This window comes from Chenopodium album, chromosome 5 (genome assembly GCF_948465745.1).
Source record: "Chenopodium album chromosome 5, dcCheAlbu1.1, whole genome shotgun sequence".
Taxonomy (NCBI): Eukaryota; Viridiplantae; Streptophyta; class Magnoliopsida; order Caryophyllales; family Amaranthaceae; genus Chenopodium; species Chenopodium album.
In genome coordinates, this window is record NC_137838.1 from 15207226 (window position 1) to 15222559 (window position 15334).

General features: G+C 32.4%; 1 protein-coding gene across 1 annotated transcript; it reads left to right on the forward strand.

Moving 5' to 3' along the window:
• Positions 1–2663: 2663 nt before the first annotated feature.
• On the forward strand, positions 2664–5022 carry LOC145630502 (transcription factor MYB108-like). Its single transcript, XM_081682765.1, has 3 exons — positions 2664–2864; positions 3759–3888; positions 4140–5022. Exons 1-3 carry the CDS (start codon positions 2711–2713, stop codon positions 4783–4785), a joined length of 930 nt encoding a protein of 309 aa, XP_081538891.1. The 5' UTR covers positions 2664–2710; the 3' UTR covers positions 4786–5022.
• The last annotated feature ends 10312 nt before the right edge of the window (positions 5023–15334 follow it).

Genomic DNA, 15334 nt, shown 5'->3' on the forward strand with positions numbered 1-15334 from the left:
GACGACTACCACCGGGTCCACCGCTACATCATCAACCCCCCTCCTTTGTTCGTTTTCTTTGGCTGCTATGATTCGCTTCTTCATCATCAACCATCAACTGAAATCAACAACTTCAAACGCTTCACCTTCAATCATCATCAAATTGCAGCCATTGATTCGATTCAATGCATCTCAGCCGCCCAATTCCATTAATTTGCTCTAGAGTCTCTGATTCTTTGGCTAAATTGGGGCGTAAATTGCCAATTACGGGGCTCCAAATGCTGAAATTGTGTGCTGAATTAGAGCTTCTTGCAGGCTTCTATTTGTTTGATTGGGCAATCGGCCTCCGTTGATGGTGGTGCGGGGCTGGTGGTGGAGCGCACTTCTTACGGTGGTGGTGCAGGCGACAGTGTTGGTTTAGGCAGTGCTCGCTGCAGTGTTGCGGTGGGGATTGAAGTGTGGGATGAGCTTGGTGATGTTGGAGAGAGCAGGGGAGTTGCAGGGGTTCAGTGCTGTGCGTGCACTGATGGCAGTTTCGGCGGTTCAATAGGATGTCGGTGATGGTGTGAATGGTGTTGATGTTGAAGGTGCGGCTAGCTAGGGTTAGTGAGGTGTTTGCATGAGGAGTTGGGAGCAAGGGAGTCTTGGTGAGTGGTTAGTGTGGTGTAGGTTTATAAATTGGTGTGGTGGTGGTGGATAAATTGGGCCTCACTTAATGACAAAATTGTCAGAAACCGTTATCTGGTAGTGAAATATATAGTTAGGGGATTTGGGTGGTAGTAAAGTAAAATACAAAATTAAACGGGTAACAAATGTGACACAAGGTGCTTTCTCTGATCGCAAATGTCAAATTTTCCTTGTTTATATTTTTCTGAAATTAGGATCTTGAAGTTTCATTATATTGATGACGATGTTCCCTTTTTTTTTTTTTTTTTTTTTCACCTTTGGAGGCTCCCCTATCAACGTAGAGGCGTAGCCAGAATATGCATATAGAATCTGCACAAAAATCAATTATAAAATCCATTTTATATTAGGATAATTCATACATCTATCAAAGTTCTAACAGTAGACTTCATTACCAGGCCAGCTACGACGTACTCTTAAAAAGCGTCAAATATATAACCCCGTTGAACTACTCTTATTTCCTAGAATCTTTTCCTTTGCTTCATAAAAATTTAAATAATTACTTAGGGATATGTACTGTTATACTACTAAGCAATAAAACAAAAATTACTTATCTCTTGATGCGTGAACCAAACTGACAATAGCCGCGTCGTGGAGAACCACTGACCTAAAAGACGATTCCACGCTACCTCCCTGTGCAGCAGACTAGAAGCGGTCGCCCTCCAGGATAAGCACGGCGCCGAAGTTTATGTGCACTCACAAACCCGACTGAAATTCAGAATACTTGCCCAGAAAACAAGAACAGTGTTTAGTATTTGAGTGAACAAAAAAAGGTATGAATTGTTATTTTTTTGGCTGGAAAAACCACTGAGTATATATAGGCAGAAGGGGGAAAACGGATAGCATAAAACGTGGGAAGAACTGGCTAAAAAAGTGACAAAATTAATTTAGCCAGTGAAGCAGTAATTATGGAATTGAATTAGTCAGCCGTAATCAAGGGATTAATGGCTGATTTAATTATGTAATCCCAACAGTCAAAAAAGAATAATCCCAGCAATCGAAAAAGAATGTTTTGTTTAACAAAAAAAGGAAATAAAATTTCTCCAAAAATATAACAAGGACCCATGCCCGCGCATCGCATTCCCCAAGTCTTAAGGCCGGCCAAGCTTGCGCACGCGTGTGTGTGGAGTAACACATACCTCCCACTCACCCAACTAAATAGTGTTAAGGCACTACAATATAAAAACAAGACAAAACTTTTCCCCCAACCAATGTGGGACTTTTCCCCTTTCATTTGTTTTTCTCTCTCTCTTGATTTTCCCCAACTCTCTTGTTTTATATCAAGAACTTCCAACATGTACTAGCATACCCATTGTTTGAGCTGAGCTGTATCTGCCAATGATTTAACATAAATAGTGATCAGATTCCAAATAAGAAAAACAAAATTAAACAACAAAACTAAACTGAGATGATTACGAAATCAATGACTAACTACATCTAGTTCTACCATAGTCAACCGGGACCATTTTTTAAGTACATACAAGATACAACCAAGGAACAATGGTCGGAACCAACAACACGAACACCTATAATAATAAGCAAAATACCACTTTTCAATTTTTTTTTTTTCGTCTAACCCAAAACCCCCGAAAACAACGCGCTTAATACAGTTACTCACGATCTCAGATTTACGCAAAAATGTCAAACAGTCAAACTTCATACCACTTATATTAATCTCCTATTTTTAATCATATAAATCGTACTATTTTTACACTTCTAATTACTATACTTTACTACCAAGTTGATGTATGACATTTTCACTTCTTATATTATAAACAAATTAAAAAAAAAAAAAAAACCAAATTTATAAAATTCTTCCTTCCAAAAAAAACCATATATTATAATTCAAATTGCGGCGAATTTCTACCACATGGTCACCTTTTTTCTTCACTAATTTCAAACCCCTCTTCTTTTTTTCCATCTATAAAAAGCTTCACACCTTCTATATCTTCATTATGTGTTAATCCTCTTTCTCTCTCTTCTCTCTACAAAAATAATAACTTCATTTTTTTTCTTCGTCGATCAATCAGTTTGAAAGAAACAAAGTATGGACGTGAATAATACTACTAAATCGTCCGTTAATAGTGAAGATGAATTGGACCTCCGAAGAGGTCCATGGACCGTCGAGGAGGATCTTGCCCTCATCAATTACATTGCTACACACGGCGAAGGTCGCTGGAACTCCCTTGCTCGTTGTGCAGGTAATTAACCTTAACAACAACAATAATAATAATCGTTTATCTAGCTAGTATGAATCATGCATATTGATTGTGTCATGATAATTAGATTATGGTTTCGAAAATAACTTGATTAAGGTTTGGAAAAATGGGTACTGACGAATAACGACTTTTGTGTACCATTAATTTCCTTCACTACCATTTTTGTGCAAGTACCAAATCTCATGTGTTTGGCCAGCTACATAAGTATTCTTCTCTTACAACTCCTGAGTTGTTTTGCATGAATATTTCGAAAATTTATTTTTTAGTGTTCTCTTCGTTTCCAAAAATTTTTCTTGTTTGAACAGTAATTGTCTCACAAAAACCATTAAAACGAAAATGACTTTTTTTTTATTTATAAAAAAAACATCGATGATGAAAATAAAGAGATTTATGATGTTATAATTGGGATTTCCATGACGATTCGGCTGAGTTGTCATCATAAAAACTACTTGGAATTTTTATTTTTTTTTTTAAAAAAAAAAAAACTATTTTCAAGTTAGTGATACTTTTTTTAAAAAAAATAAATAAAAATTTGATGATACCTTGATACACTTCATCTTCTACAAATCTTTTACAAAAAATTAAAAATAAAAATGAAGTACATGGGCTTTGTGTCATTATGTGAACTCGTACACATCTCTTTAGTGCGCAAGGCATTTCGTAGGATATCATATTGTCCTTAATTATTGGTTCTTGCTTATGTTTGTGCTTATGTTATTACGCACTAACTTTACTAATCTATGTACTAGTATAACATATCATTCTTCCTTTTTCCCTTTTTAGTTTTTATTTTTTTGGTTCGGATAATCTATTGACAATTATTATCATCGACTTGTCCTAATAACTTGTACATGAATGTATGTATGTATGTAACAGGCCTTAAGCGTACTGGTAAGAGTTGTCGATTGAGATGGTTAAATTATTTACGCCCTGATGTTCGTCGAGGAAATATTACTCTTGAGGAGCAACTCTTGATCTTGGAACTCCATTCTCGTTGGGGCAACCGGTAATTACCTCCTTTCAATAAACAAATCAAAATTTATGCAAACTAATAATGTTACTATTACCTCCGTTACAGGTTATGTACAACGATTAGACATTTTTCCCCTCTGTTTTATGTCAAATAGTTGCACATAACTTGTAACGGAGGTAGTAATATAATCTAAGGGTTTTTATTGCATGGTTTTTTTTTTTTTTTTTTTGAGTTATTAAGTGTGAAAACTCTTAATAATTAATAGAATTGTGTGTAAAATGTAGGTGGTCGAAAATAGCACAATATTTACCAGGAAGAACAGACAATGAGATTAAGAATTATTGGAGAACTCGTGTACAAAAGCATGCTAAGCAACTAAAATGTGACGTGAACAGCAAGCAATTTAAGGACACAATGCGTTATCTTTGGATGCCTAGACTAGTTGAAAGAATCCAAGCAGCAGCCGCCACCAACGGGCCCCACACTACCGCCACGGCTACGACATCCGGAGGATCAGGCACCACCACTGCCACGGGTGGACCAACCATGGGGTACACCGATAATTTTATCCATGCACCGGTAAATTCCAATTTTACCCCCGAAAACTCGGGTAACTCCTCAGATTCCTATGGTACACAAGTCTCGGATTTTGGGGACTATTATGGGATCCCGGTTGCTAATCAAAGTGTTAATCAAGATTATTACCAAGGTGGTGATCAAGTGAATTATGGAGGTGATAATAACTCATTAACAAGTCCTAATAATTGTAATTATCTTAATAACCAAGGGATGGATTTCCAAGGTGTTGATAATTACATGGAGCAAAATAGCCAACAACAATGGTCGTCTTTTGGTCTTGGGGATACAACGGATAATTTGTGGAATATTGAGGACATTTATGTCTTACAACAACAATTTAGTAACATGTGAGTGGAATGTTTAATTTGCCTCTTATTTTAGGAGCCAAATATTTATAGTCTCTCCCAATTGGAGCTCATGATACTTATTTGTGTCATAACTATACACAACATTATTATGTAATCTTAATTAGGATCATACATATGGATTCATGAAACAAAAATCCAAAAAAAAAAAAAAAAAATGGGTAGGAGATAGTTCTTTTGTATTTGTGGTGATTCTTGTAATTTTTCACTTTTTTTAGATGGGTTGGGGGTTAATTTGTAACTGAGATATAATATTTGATCTTAATTCTTTAAATTGAATCATTTTTTACTCTCTTTTATGATTTTTTATTCTTCATATTGACACATAGGTATAAATAAGTACAAAGTATTTTATTATTACATCTTTCATTAAACTTAATTATGAGCTCGGTTACATAACAAAATCTCTAGTTAGAATGTCGAAATTATAATGATTTAAAATGGCAAAACTATTGATCACATGAACATTTATTTCATAGCTATCATCATCAATATGTGCATGATTTTTAATAAACTACATAAAAATATTCAAAAACGAAAAAAAAAACTTTTTGTATCTTTGCCTCTTTGTTTCATCATTTACTATTTACTATTTTAAATTAAGAGCTTGTTCATGATCGTTTTTTGTTTTTAGTTTTCGATTATTTTTTAAACAGGAAACTTGAAAAAATTATTTTTCATTTTTTATTGTCAAATTTCAAAATTAACATGACTTTAATAAATTTGACTAGTTTTTTATTCATTTTATTTTATGAGATATATCATATAGTATTGAAAAACAAAAAAATCGAAAAAAAGAAAACTATGAGAATATCAAAGGGACAATAATAAAACAAAACAATACTTGATATAACTTAACCTTTTAAAACTCAATTATCCATCAAAAACATAATTTTATATTATATATTTTTAATTAAAATTGACACTATTTTATTTAGAAAACCATGCTTCTAGAGAGTGTGCTAGGTCTCATCTAGCTAGGAACTTACTTTTGATAACATTTTCACACACGGACACAAACAAACATTGATTGGATAGAAGAAGCTAATTAAGTTAACTTGTTTTAATTAAGGTCACCATAAAATAATAGTACTTTGATTAAGAAGCATAATTGGTTCCACCATCTTTCTTTGTAATGTCATTATTATATACAAGAATTAAACACTTACTATTTCTTAATAATTATGATATGGAATTTGTTTTGGAACATAGTCTATGGGGTCTGAACCAAGACTAAAATTAAAGGACACCCTTTATTTTATTTTTATTTTTTTCACTTTAATTTCTTTGTAAATTACTAATAAAAATTGAAGGGGAAAAAAAATGAGAAAAGTCTGCTGGTGATTATATTGACAATTGGCATATAATTATTGAGTGGAGAAGACTTGGAAGTCAGCTTTGGGAACTCCAAACAAGGCTTTAAAATTGGTCTTATCTTGATGGATGTGTGTTCAAAAGGTGCACGTGAGTATTGGATTAGAGGGATATTTTTGGAATTTAAATAAATCAATTTGCTTTGAAACAAAAATAGTAAAATATTATAATGGGAGTGATAATAATTATAGAATGTATGTAGCATAAAATTTTCAAGTGTGAATCCTTTATTGGATTCTTGTTTATTACCGTACGGACATGGTCCTTGGGTTATGTATATATATATATTTTTTTTTTAAAATTATTTTTATATATGTTTTTTTTTTTTTAAAGATTCTTTTGTAAGGGTGAAGTAATCCATTTATCTCATCTTTAATTATAAATAAAATTTGAACATACTAAAATATATATTTTTTTTTTTGAAAAGGTAAGAAAAAGATTCTATAAAGACTGAATCTCTTATATAGAGTTATAAGTCAACCCAATTTAAGTTAACAGATAAGACCTTTAGTAATAGAGGGAACGGTAAGGAAATCACCATCTCTATAGAATGCAACCTCTAGTTGAATTTTGATCCTGCAAGACTGTAGCAATGAAAAGTATCATGCAAATCTTCTCATCACTAGGTCAAGCATTACTTTGATACATTTATTAGGAGATCGATTAATCAGAAGATTACATGACAAAGATGGTCAAACAAATTTTATATCTATCCATCCTTGCTCATTGTACAAACATAAAATAAAGAAAACTACCAATATGATTTCACAATATTAGTATAAAGTTATAAACCATGCGACTTGCATTCTACACGTAATCCACGGTCCAATATACAATAAAAATATAAACCTTTAAATGTAATTAACTTCCATAAGAGAGTACTTCCAATATATGATTGTAAATTTGAAAGCAAATAGCTCATCTCATATTGTTTAGTACACATATGTATACTGAGATACTCGTAGTTAATACTACCTCCGTTAAATGTTATGTGCAACTTTATTATTTTTTTTATCTCACAAATAATATCCCAAATTTGCATGTAACAATTAACGGAGGTAGTATATACCTATTACTCCATAATAAACTAATTAATTAAGTCAAATCATTAGCATGCAGTAGAAGTTTGCCAAACAAAACCCCTAATTACAAGCTTGATATGCTTCCGCTTGTCTCTCTTCTCCAAACATCATTGTCCCAAAGAGTGGATGATGTCTCATCAGTTGATCAACTTCATTCATGGAACTACATGGACTACCTTTTTAATTAGTATAATTTCTAATAATTATCCATGTAAACTTTGTTAATAAGCCAAATACATGCAATAATACAATTTAAGTAATAATTATGGTAATGGGTTCAGTGTAGGCCCATTTAGTTATACATATACTTCATACAATTATATTTAAGTACAAATGCACAATACTCGTATGAGATGATTTAATTTGTACCAATTATAAACTCAGACCAGTAAATAGTATAGTGCACCCGGAAAGAACATTAGGCTTATTTTAATGAACATGAGAAAAAAAAAAAAAGAACATACGAGTGTTTGAAAAAGAACATGCTAGTACTTGAAAAAGAACATGCATAATAGTGTTCAACACAAGAACATGTTTGTGTTTGACAAAGAACATGGCCTCCGAAAAGAACATTAGGCATATTTTAAAGAACATGGAATAAAAAAAACATGTTAGTGTTTGAAAAAGAACAAGCCAGTGTTTGAAAAAGAACATGCTAGTATTTGAAAAAGAACATGCATAATAGTGTTCAACAAAAGAACATGTTTGTGTTTGACAAAGAACATGACCTCCGAAAAGAACATTAGGCATATTTTAAAGAACATGGAATAAAAAGAACATGTTAGTGTTTGAAAAATTAACCTTGCTTGGTTATCTTCGAGTTGGCTTCAATTCATTACTATTCTTCTTTCTCCTCTAATTGTTCTTTTTTGAACAACTTGTACTTTATAGCTTTAATTATTATTTTTTTTTAAAAAAAAAAACCCAAATTCACAAAATTAAACACTTTGACTTTAAAATTATTGACGAAAAACAATTTGCATGTACAAAATTTATACTTACATTTTACTTGAATCCACCATTTGTTTAAGTTTGAAGGTTGAATTGTTGAAATAAGTTCAATTTTTTTTCTGGGGTTTCACTTTGAAGATGAACAATTTTGTTATTTTGAAATTTTTTTGAAAAATAGAAATAGATAGAGAGAAAAGTTATGGAGAGAGAAAATGAGTACTTTGGAAATGATTTTTACCCAAATTCATTGAAATTCTTAAATGAAAACGATGGTGTAAAGGAGAGTAAAAATTGGCAGCAAGAAAGAGAGTGATAGGAAGGGAAAGAGGAGTGAGAAATTGCAGGAGAAGAGAGTGATGGATTTGCAGTTGCAAGAAAATAAAAACATGTTCATTTTTTACCCATGTTCTTTTAAATATACTAAATGTTCTTTTGGGTGCACCATGCGCATGGTGCACCCGGGTGCACCAACCACAAATTAGTATTTGAAGGTGTGAATCCTCTTACCATTCTTTTAGCTTAGTTTTAAGTACATGACTCATAATTTTAAGTTGGATAAAAATTAATTGTAATGGTTGAGGCTTGGTAAGATTCCTCCTTAGATAAGAGCAAAAATAGAGTAAGGTCCATCCATCAGTTCTTTATGAGCTGAGCTAAATTAAACTGACAGACGTAAAAATAAATAAATAAATAAACTAAACTGAGTTGAATTAAAGTGAAAGTAAGTCTAAAAGAATAGAGCCTTACTAAGCAGTGACGAGAATTTTACTTGATGAGCTTAGTGTTAAGCTGGGAGTAGCCTCACTGACCACTGCAAGGACCAAAACCCACGTCCAATTCAAAAAATAACATGTTTTCTTGACTTTAATTAATTTGTACAAATTTGTCTAAATAACTAGAGAACAGAAATGGCCCCCCTAAGCAAATGCTGTTGATTTCGCAATCCCTTTATAAGTGCTTATATGTACTACTTCTTGTTTAATTGGGACAAGATTAGCTAGCATGATAATCAAATAGTTAACTTTCTAAGTATCAAACTATCAATATTCTTTTAAATTAGTTATACGCCATTTTAGATTCTGATAGAGTATTAAACATTATCATGGGCTTCAACATTTCAACCATCAGCTTAAACTTTGGTTAATTATTGATGATTTAGTTGAGGCACAGGATAATGACCTATTTGCATGAAAGATAACCTCATATCAAGCCGATCAAGGGTAGCTGTCAAAAAATAACCTATTTCAAATTTTAAGATTATAAAAGTAATGGAAAACTACATGACTGCATATACCTTTACCCAATACACTATGAATGAATTAAAGACAATTTATAACCGATTACAATCCTGATTTGACAAATCTACTAATTGAACATTTAAAATTTCTCAACTACAATTTTCTAGTTGTTTTTGTTTAAGTTAAAAAAAAAAAAAAAAAAAAAAAAAAAATTGTGAAAAACTACCTATTATAGTCCATAATTTGCGAGAAACTACCTATTAAAAAAAATGTTGTAATTGACTACCTAATTTTCAAAAATTGTTGTAATTTACTACCTTACGCCGAATTATGAAGGAGTTTGACCAAAGTTCTCCGGCGTTGACTTGGTCACGTGACACTTAATGACCATTTTCTTTCACCAAGTGTCACATGACCAAGTCAACGTCGGAGAATTTTGGTCAAACTCCTTCATAATCCGGCGTAAAGGTAGTAAATTACAATATTTTTAAAAAATTGGGTAGTCAATTACAACATTTTTTTTAATAGGTAGTTTCTCGCAAATTCTGGACTATAATAGGTAGTTTTTTGCAAAATTTCCAAAAAAAACCCTACTTATCATGGTTGACTTTGAAAATTGTTTCTATATGATCAAAATCAAATATACTAATATAGTTATGTCTACCACCTTTTTGTTCTTTCATGTGAATGAATTTGCGACCTACACTTTCGGAAACTTTTATATTGTCATGAAAAAAATGTGAGATTTATTGAGTTAACTGTAACAATGGATCAACTTGGCAAATATGGACAGCTATGAGCCATGTCAGCCAAGTTTTGTTTTTTTTTTTACTCACTTCATGACTATCACTCAATTTGCAAGCAATCACATGTTAGAAAACCTAATCACATATCTAATAACTACTGTAAAAAGTTCCAAAAGTAAAATCAGGAAAAAAATATTGTTGTAAAAGAAGTTTGACACAATAAAGTATGAAAAAAATGTAGGGGTAACATTTTAAAATACTTGTAAAGATAGTATAATATGAGAAATTTGAAAAAAAAAAAAAAAAAAAAAAAAAAAAAAAAAAAAAAAAAAAACGTCTATATAAATTAAAGTTAAGAATAAAATAAAGTTACTTTTAAAAAAACATAAAAGAAAGATCAAATAAGGAGAAAACACAATGACGTCTATGATCCAGTTACAACTACCCACGTCACATATTACATATCGAAACTTAATGTACATCGAAAAGACATATTATGAGTTATGATACTATTATTACAATAGTTAAAGAACTTTGTAGACCACATGATATGATCAAATAATACCATGCACTTTCATTGTCCCTTTTTCATCCATTAATTCAAAATTAGTACTAATTGATCCTATGTTGTTCTTTCATTCTCAAATTCCTCACTTGCGTGAAGCATTGTTTTGAAAGTGACATTAAAAGACACCATGTTGTATGATATATGCACATCAATTTTTTCAATACTTGAGAACCACAAGTTAATATCATGATCAAATTAGTTAATTAATTTGATGATTTACTTTAATTACTAACCATCTTAGGTTATTACTTAATAAGTGCATTTGATATAACGCCTTCGCAACATTTTTGGGTATTTTTCCATGTTCGATTTCTTTTATTGGAAATTTTAACACATGTTCATCTTAATTGATAGTTGTCCAAATCTTAAAATTTTAATTATTGACAACTACCCTTTTCGTAACTACTCAAAATTCTTTGGAATAGGTCACTAGATTACCATTATAACTTGCATAGTTTGCGTTACATGTGCTAGAATTTTAACTTAATGGCATATCTATTTCTTTTATGTGTAATTTTTTGTTATTAAGTAAAGGGAATTACTAGTTGTACAACCATTTTCAGTAATTCTGTATGGATTATTGAGCACTTAGGTAGCTAGTATATGTTGATACCAAACTGATGATTGTTACACAATAATAATACCATTATTCACGTAATCACTCATATGTAAAATAGTAGAAATTTGTTTTGATATCACCAAAAAAAACATCGATACCTAATAAGAATGGGCAAATACAAGTTTATCTGTCAGATAAACGAATTTTTGTTAATCTGATGGCATTTTTGTAAATATATTGAAAAAGCGTGGTAATTTATTCATTACTTTTGGTGAGCTGTCCAATTACTATTTGCAACTTACTTTTACTGTTTGGTGAGGAAATTACACATGTACCCCTCAACTAGTACATAAAAAGACACATTTACCCCTCAACTGGTACTTGAAAAGACGATTATACCCTCAGATAAACAAATTTTGTTTATTTGGGGAATTAACTAGGTATAGCTCCAGAAGAATCACATGATAATTGTTTTTTCTTAAACAATTTCACTTTTAAAAATTAGAATATGTATATTATTAATTAAGGTTTGCAAAAGTTTTACTTCATAATATTCTCAATAGCTCTGGTTTGGTAGGTTTATGTCCTATTAAGACGAGCCTTTATTATAATGAGCGTTTTAAGGTTGTAGAGTCTATACCTCTAGAGGGCTAGCCACATACTTAAAACGTACCTGTGTGGGAAAATAGGTTAGTTTAATCGACATGGTTTGAAGGATCATTCTAAGCGTGGATGCATGCAAGATGCTTGTTATTATGAGACAATGTCAATTTTATTGCAAAATTAAGCAGTGATGTATGTATCATCATTAGGTTTTATTTTGCGGAGAGATATTTTGGATCATGTCATTTCAGCTCAAGTCATTTTTTAGTAAGACTCTTTCAAATAGATTTGGTATTCAAATCCAACTCGGTGGGGTTGGCTCACTTTTGGTTGTTTTCCCAATGTTTTTTTTTTTTTTTTTTTAAATATCATAAGAGGGAAACTTTGATTATCAGGTCAGGTAAGGTAACGGTCAAGGAGAAGCAATGGTTTTGGGTAGAGTTTGGATCTCGGGTTAGGTATTTAAAGTCGGGTGATCGGAGATGAGTTAGTTTTATTAAATTGATGTATATTCATTGTAATTCTAGAATTAAGAAATATTTCATGTAATTGTTCTTTTTTATTTAATCTGTTTTCATTAATCACACTTGTCAATGCATACACCTCACTATAAGGGCCTGTTAATATTTACTTATTTTCAGTTCAGTTCAGTTCAGTTCAGCTCTAATCAGTTCAGTTCAGTTCAGCTCAGTTGTTAATTTTCATAAACATTTTCATATATTTTTATGCATTTTAATTTTTCAGTTCAGTTCAGTTTAGTTCAATTCAGTTCAGTTCAGCTCCAATCAGTTCAGTTCAATAAATATGAACAGGCCCTAAATCTCTTTAACTCTTCATAAATAAAATTTCTAATAAGTAGATATTATGATACGGAGTACACTTTATCGAGACAATTCAATTAAGATTTTACATGAGTTTGTTTTTTCTTATGTGTAAATCACAAAAGTCGGTCCACCTTAAGTGAATGGTGCAAAACTGCAAAAGTCTTGGATCAGCAGCTGTATTTGAGTTTCCAATGAGCCATTATGTTGGAACGATAAATGTTGCTTATGTCTGTAACATTATAGCCCTATATATGGTGCAGGCTCATATTGCATTTTTTTTTTTATTAATAAAAATGCTAAAGCCCAAAGGACCAAGTGAACAAGAAATTAAGATATACAAAACGGCCCATTTAAAGCCCAAATTACAGTTACCGTACAAAAAAGGATTAATAAGAAGAGTTCATAAAATCATAATATCGGTTGCATAAAAAATTTGTCCATAAAAAAAACTTCCAATATCGACGGACACTATTCGCCGCAACAGGTTCTCAACCATTTGCAATAGGACACGTGTAAAGACATAATTTTAAATTAATTTTAAATTGTCAATGTTGGGTTCGTGGCCTTCAAAATTGGAAATGTTGGATTCAAAGTTGTCGCTTTTATCTCTGAATTTCCCACATTTTTCTTCACTTCTTTATTTGTGAACAGCACCGACCCTTCTGTGGCCTACCTTATCCATTTATTAATTTATTCATTGGACCTTTATACCCTTTCTCATGTGGAGTACTCTATTTGTTTATTTAATTATCATTATTATTATTACTACCTCTCTTACAGGTTATGTGCAACGATTAGATATTTTACCTCTCTGCTTTATGTCAAATCGTTGCAAATAACCTGTAACGGAGGTTGTATTATTATTATTATTATCATATCATATGACTAATATATAAAGCTAAATTTTTAGCCAGATCACGAGGCAACGACACTTGGAATTCTAACTTTTCGCCAAGTGTCGCGCCACGTTGGATAGGTTCAAATAGACTTCATAAGATAAAAAAAAGTTAGTTTATAATTCTATTTTGAATCAAATTTTGATAGAATTTTAGGATAAAATTGTTAGTTTAGAGTTTTATTTTTGATAAAATAAAATTTGAGTGTCGCGCCACATTGGATAGATTTAAATAGACCTCATAAACCACCCGGGCATCGCACGGGGCACAAAACTAGTAACTAATATATAAAGCTAAACTTTTAGCCAGACGATGAGACATCGACACTTGGCGTTCTAACTTTTCGCTAAGTGTCGCGCCACGTTGGATAAATTTAAATAAACTTTATAAGATAAATAAGTTAGTTTATAATTCCATTTTGATAGAATTTTAGGATAAAATTGTTAGTTTAGAGTTTTATTTTCAATAAAATTCTAATATTTCATAGGTACAAATTGAATTATAATCTTGTTTAAAATTTTTCGATAAAAAATAGCAAATCGTCACAAAAACACAGCAATTCCTAACTAATTTTGTATCAATGATATATTTTAAAATTCGACATATAGATTAAAATTTATTTTCAATAAACAACCCGGGCATCGCACGGGGCACAAAACTAGTTATAAATATATATAAAAAAAAACCTACAAAGTTAATCAATTTACAAGAAAATGGGGGGAGCCGAGATACAATCTGGGCCCCCACCCCTCTAGCTATTGCGAACTCGATCATGCTGAAGATGTGAGCAGCTGCACGAGCACCAATATGCTAAGTCTTAACGAACGACTGAACCCGTTTCAGCAACGCAATATCATCTTTCTCTAATTCCCCCAACGAAAAAAGGAGAATGGAAGAAAACCCATAGCCAATACCCCTGCAACGCGCCCCATACATGTCCTGCTTCCGCTGAGCCGCCGCAGACACAACACGACCAGGAACGAAGTCAGACAACCCTGATTGTGTCAAAGGTGAAGACCCCGTCAAGTCAACACAAACATCAAGGCCTTTATCCCATGAATAAAGCAACACATCTGCTGGTCGAAGAGCCCCGTCGTTTCCTCCAGTCAACCCAACGTTAACCTCCTTTCGAGCAGAAATCCCAAACTAAAAACAAATATCAACAAGGGTATCATGAACAATATTGTGCCGACGTTTAATCACTACTAGAAAACAGCTTAATTCAGACGGAATCGTTCCGACGGACAAGAAAATCCGTCGGAAAGTACGAAATTTCCGACGGAATTAAATTCCGTCGTAAATTTACGACGGATTTTTAATCCGTCGGAAATTATACCATTTCCGACAGAAAATTCCGTCGGAAATGGTATAATTTACGACGAATTGAAAATCCGTCGTAAATTTACGACGGAATTAAATTCCGTCGGAAATTTGCGACGGATTATAACCCGTTTCCGACGGAATTTAATTTAAAAAAAAAAAAAAAGGAAAAAAACCCCAAAACCCTAATATTAAAACGGCGCCCCAACCCCCCTCATTCACAATCCGCCTCTCTCCTCCCTTTCTCTCTCCTCACGCTCTCTGTCTCCTCCCTTTCTCTCTCCTCACGCTCTCTCTCTCCTCCTCCTCCTTCTCTTCTCACGCTTTCTCTCTTCTCTCCTCCTCCTCCTTACTCTCTTCTCAAGCAAGTTCTC